Source organism: Apis dorsata, unplaced genomic scaffold (genome assembly GCF_000469605.1).
Source record: "Apis dorsata unplaced genomic scaffold, Apis dorsata 1.3 scaffold_156, whole genome shotgun sequence".
NCBI lineage: Eukaryota > Metazoa > Arthropoda > Insecta > Hymenoptera > Apidae > Apis > Apis dorsata.
In genome coordinates this window covers 560648-566556 of record NW_006263446.1, presented here as the reverse complement: position 1 = coordinate 566556, position 5909 = coordinate 560648, and the positions used below count along the sequence as shown (strand labels likewise).

General features: G+C 23.9%; 1 protein-coding gene across 4 annotated transcripts in view; it reads right to left on the bottom strand.

Moving 5' to 3' along the window:
- The window catches only part of LOC102680290 (WW domain-containing adapter protein with coiled-coil homolog), a 12030-nt gene that overhangs the window by 2554 nt on the left and 3567 nt on the right, over nt 1-5909 (bottom strand). The window contains exons 4-12 of one of the 4 annotated variants that reach the window (XM_031509461.1): nt 5298-5383; nt 4801-4881; nt 3597-3795; nt 2836-3174; nt 2538-2761; nt 2282-2423; nt 1984-2207; nt 1748-1875; nt 1529-1608 (exon numbers count right to left, since the gene is read on the bottom strand). In XM_031509461.1, the coding sequence (XP_031365321.1) occupies nt 1530-1608; nt 1748-1875; nt 1984-2207; nt 2282-2423; nt 2538-2761; nt 2836-3174; nt 3597-3795; nt 4801-4881; nt 5298-5383 (1502 nt within the window). In that variant the 3' untranslated portion in view covers nt 1529. Of the gene's footprint in view, nt 1-1066; nt 1609-1747; nt 1876-1983; nt 2208-2281; nt 2424-2537; nt 2762-2835; nt 3175-3596; nt 3796-4800; nt 4882-5297; nt 5413-5909 lie in introns of those variants that run through there. The other 3 variants (XM_006613539.2, XM_006613540.2, XM_006613541.2) reach the window with 3 other exon arrangements.

Sequence of the window (5909 nt, the reverse complement as noted above, 5' to 3'; positions counted from 1 at the left end):
TTTTTTTTTTTTTTTTTTTTTTTTAGTAAATAATATAAAATGTACGAAAACAAATAAAGCACGTGTACTTGTAAAAACCCTTTGGTTCACATAGAGAAAGTAATCTGAAAACGAATGTTAGAATTCAGTCGCAGTCTCGAATTCTTAGGTCAAATGTATTTGTTTAATGATTACATTTCGCGTTGCTTTTTATTTCTGTAAGTATCAAGCTCACTCCTTAACAGTTCCTCAAAGAAAATATACAAAATAAGAAATCCATATTATAATATAATATTATAGTATTTGTGGTTTTATCATCCTGAACAATCATATGTCTGTTCTACATGTTTTTAGTAAAAAAATATTTTATTTTAGTTACATGATATATTTAAATGCAAAATTCAAAAAAAGCAAAGGAAAGTAATCTTCTTTAAATAGTTTGAACAAAGTTAGAGTGGGCAAAATATAAGTATTTTTTTCACACTTCAAAAAGTTTTATAAAAATAAGTAATTAAAAATTACAAAAACAAATGATTAAAAATTAAAAAATATTTTTTTCTACATAAAGTAGCCCAGTTATTATTAATTAAAAGTTCAAATTGATTATCATGTTGCATTGTCTACTATAAAATCTACGTATTCAGTTTCCACTTACTAGAACTATACAATAATTATATAACGTTAATTCATTTTCTTATGTTGCACAGCTGTATGAGGAGTTATGCAGAAAATAAAAATTATCTACGATTAAGATACACTAAGTGTTTGACTTATTTGATTTTGGCACACTGTACAATCTGCATTAATGATACAATGTTAAGGTGCTTTCAAAAAAACACTGAGAATAAGTAACATATATTAGATTATTGTAAATCTCTAAAATTATTTACAAATTTTATACAAGTTTCAATCTTGTCCACTAAAAATTTTTGTTGCACATAAAAATGTATTTTTTTTTTCTTTTTTCTTTTACTATTAATATATTAAGATGAAATTTTAAATAAAAGAAACAGATTGCTATAATTACAAAGCAAAACTATTTTTTTCCAAATATGTGGGAATTAGGTAAGATAATGGCGATAAAGAATTGAATTAAAACTTCTGGCACGAATTTTATTCCGAGATTTACAACAAAAATGTTTCAACTAGTTAAAATGCCGCTTAATCTTGGGATATGAAACATTGACACGTATAACATAGGTAATACAAGACGATGTGGACAATTCAATAGTTTGCAATGAACTGATAGAATAGATTCATTTTCTATTTACTTAGTGTGTTGTGTTTGCGTGTGGATAGGCCTTCTGTGCTTCCTAGAGAGGTGGGTTTCTTAATCAATTGTAATAAGACTCGTTAGCTGATAAACGAAATAGCCAATCCTCTCTAGGCAGCCCATATTCATTACTATTTTTATCACTTCTATCATAATATTATAATTTAGGTACAATCTTAATTATTCAATATTAATGAGAATATTAATAATTATGTTTTATTTTTTGCATGAATTAATTATAGATTGTAATTATAATTACTTTATAAAGTTTCTTACACTAAGAATCGTCAGACATGAAGGAATTTTGGGATTTTAGCTCCTCCAATGTTTGAATTTGTTGACGGAGAAATAATATCCTATAATATTAAAAAAAAGAAAATCAATTTGATTATTTTGATTTTTGATTTAATTTGATTATTTTAATGTAAAATTTTACAATTTTAATGTAAAAAAATAAGAATGAATATATATATATATATATATATATATATGTACCTTTGTTCCTGTAACGTTGCTTGAATTTCTGTCAGCCTCACTATCGATCGTGCCGTTTTTAATTCTGCTGATACTCTTGTACACTGTAAACTTCCCATTGTATGTGCTTCTTCACTAAGTTTCTGTGCCTATAAAATAACATTTTCATATTATAAATATATTAAAGTATATCTTATATTATTAAATATTTCTATTATAACACACAATATTAAAAGTAATTATTTTAATATAAATACCTGTTTTTCAAGAATATCAGCAGGAAAGGCACGCACATGTTGCGTTAAATCTTCCCGATAGTGATTAGCAAGTGATGGTGTTAAGGAAGGAGTTAAAGGAGGCTGTACTCTAGCTAATGCTTGTAAACCTGTATTACTTAAATTTCCAAGGGAACCTAATGTACTAAGATTTTGCAATGAGCTTAAACCTTGTACTCCAGAATTCGTACTTCCAGGACTTGTTACTGTGAAAGAGAAACTTGTAGGTAATTAATTACTATGATTTTATTAAATACAAATTCATTAATTATTAACATACATTTTCGAGCATCGATGCAATCCTGGGTTTCTGAATGTGTTGGAGTAGGTGGTCCCTCACTTGTAACATTACCGCTTGTGTCAACTTTTAATGGGACCATTACATCATTTCCACTATTATTTCGTTCTCCACTAGTCGATTGCTACAAAAAATATAATTGAATAATATGAATATAATTATTATATTTTTATATTGAGATTAATCATGCAATTAAATTCATATATTAAATTAATAAAAATAATAAATATGAACTTACTTGTCTAGATAATAGAATGGCGGCTGTTTGAAGTGTTTGTAATGCTTTTTGTGGTGTAATATCAGGTTGATCTTTATTGCCTGTGATTTGGGATAAAAGTCTCGGAAGATTTGCTAGTGAAACTGGTGGTCCTGGAGCATTACTGTTACCTTGTTGCGTTGGTGAATTAAGTTTTCCAGGTGTTTGTGGTGTAGATGGTGGATGTGATGTTAACCGAGGTAATGCTATAATAATATATAAATTATTATTAATATATATTTTTTCAATTTTTTTATCATTATACTGCTTAAATACATACCAGTAGCCAACAAAACAGGACCTTGAGGCAGTGGATCGTGAGTACAAGATGTTAGAGGTTCGGAAGTTGGGGTGGAATCACCTGGAGAAATATCCATATCCTGTGCTTGACGCTCTACTCCAGTTTCTTCTCTACATGATTCCCGATCCCTTTCGCGTTCTCGCTCTCTTTCTCGTTCTTTTTCTCTTTCTCTTTCTCTAATCGAAACATCTTCTCTACTACTACCACCACCACTTCCACTGCATGAACTCCAATATTCTCGTTTGTCAGATTGACGCGATTTACCATCTCGCACACTGCTACTGCTATTTGACCGCGAGTTGGAATGTTTATCGTGACCTACGAGCAAAGAAAACAAAAAACCTTCTATATTGAATGATTCCTTTAACTTAGATATGAATTAATTTTAGATAAAAATAAAAAAATTATATAACTTATATATATATTTAATCCAATCTATATTTTTCATATAAATAATAAATTTACATTCATTTGAAATAAATATTCGATATATAAATATAATATTAAATGGAAAAAATATTTATATCTTTACATTTATTTTAATTTCTTCATTTATATTAAGATCAAAATAATTTATCAAAAACTATTTAAATTTATCTGCAAAGAATTGATATTGATAATAAAGCAATAAATTATTAAAATAGAAAAAAGATCATATTTTTGTAAAAAATAATATTAGGAATAAATAAAGAATTTTTTAAATTTAAAAAATTTATTTGATAATATATCGTTAGACGTACTTGACCTAGAAGAATAATCATTGGACTGACGTTGTCGATTTTCTGTTCGACTAATCCATTCCCGTGGTTTTTCCCACTGAGAAACTTCTGTTTTACAGTTGTAATAATACTTCTTGCCTGAAGAGCTCATGTGTTCTGACCAATCACCAAACCTGGCCGAACGTTCCATTGCACCTCCTCGCTCATCACCACGTTTGTCCTAAACATACTGTTCTAAAATTTCCGGAAACAATTGAATCGATGGAAAATATTTATAAAAATTCCAAAACTTGTTCGAAAAGTTGAAATTACATTTGCCCACGTTGTTGACTCCGTACACCTATCGAATCTCGATATTTGACAATTTTTTAATTTTTAAAATGATACATTGTGTATATTTCTTTAAAATGTTAATTATTATTAAAATTCTTTTTTATCGTGTCAATTTATTTATAATATATAGAATATATATGAAACATATTTAAAAACCAAAAAAATTTATAATAATTAGAGGAGATATTTCCCCACAAAAGTAATTTTAAAATATATTTTCATATAAGATTTTATTTAAAAACGACTTATAAATTTCATCGATTATACATAGTTTTATCATTATTCGTTTTGTTTAACTATAGATAAAAGTGAATTTTTAAAATTGATATTTGTATTTATAATTATATTTGCAAAAATATTTACAAACATGTTCCATTCTATTTTCATAATTATTTATCTGAATCAAGATATTAAGATATCTATAAGATTAATGAATCTATAAGGATAAAGGATACCTATAATAGAGGGTATTCTCTATAATATAAGGATTAAGATATCTATAATAAATCATATATATTTATCTAATCATAAAAATTATAAATAATAAATAAAAATTAATCATAAAAGTCTAATCATAATAAGTTTAATAATTAACAAAGAATCGTGAATTAATTATTTAAAAATTTATTCATAATTTATTAATAAAATAAAATAAAAAAATATGTAAGAATATATTATATATTTTAAATAAAATTTCTATCTTTTATTTCTGTTTTTCATAAAAATAAAATCTTATATGATATAATTTATTTTAAAATTGTCTTATCACAAATTTTATGACAATCAATATATTAATATATTATATATATAAATATATTTTAATCATTTCTTATATTTTTATAAATATATATTTTTTTTTGTAATAATTATATGAAGTACATTTTATACTGACCTGACAGGAATTGTGTGATGGTTTTCTCTGAGATGAAGATTCTCTTGATGAATTTGACGATAATTTTATAGGATGTAAAATCTGTAAAAATCAATTAAAAAAAACCATTTAAATATTACATATGAAATACAATATTATATATATTTTTATGGTTCATAAATCTATGGTTCATAATTATTAAAGAATATTCAAAGAAATGATATATATAAATTGTTTCATAATATTAATTGTTTTTAATATTAAATATTAAAAAAATAAACAAAAAAATATTTAAAATAGAATTAGGAAAAAATTCAATAAATTCATAATAATACATTAAAATTCAAATAAATTATTTTATTTATTAATTACTTTAAATTGTTAATTTATATTTATAATAATATATGATTAGAAATTTTATTGTAACATTTGAATTTATTAAAAAGAAAGAATTAATATTTCTCAATTATATTAATTAAATTAATATACTTTAAAATTTCTATTGAAAATATTCTTACTTCTCCACTACTCCTATCATGGTTGGTCCTGTGTTCTGAATCTCTGCTCTCACGGCTTCTCTTGTCTTTTGGGGATCGTGCACAATCTACACATATGCAAGCAAGCATGTTACAGCTGAAAATGTTAAGACACAAGCCTGTTTTTATACTGAAGAAAGAAAGAAAACTTTAATTCTCAAAGTCATTATACAGTCGATTTTGCCATAACACAGATTATATAATTTAAATAATAATAAGACAAAATAATAATAAGCATTATTCATTAAAAGAAAAAATAATTAAATATATAACATCTACTTTTTTTTATTAATTTTTTTTACATATTAATATTTCAAAACTTCATTTATTTTAAATCTTTTAAATATAAAAGTTATAAATATAAAGTTATAAATATAAAAGTGCTATATAACAACAATAGAATATTAATCTTCTGAAATATATTTAAAAATATTATGAAATTTATTATGAATTTTATATTTTATATTAAATATAAAAATATATTTATATTAAATATTAAAATATAAATTATAACTAATTTTAATTTTTATATTAATTTCATAAATATAAAATATTATTGATTATAATAATAATAATTATAAATAGTAAGTATTA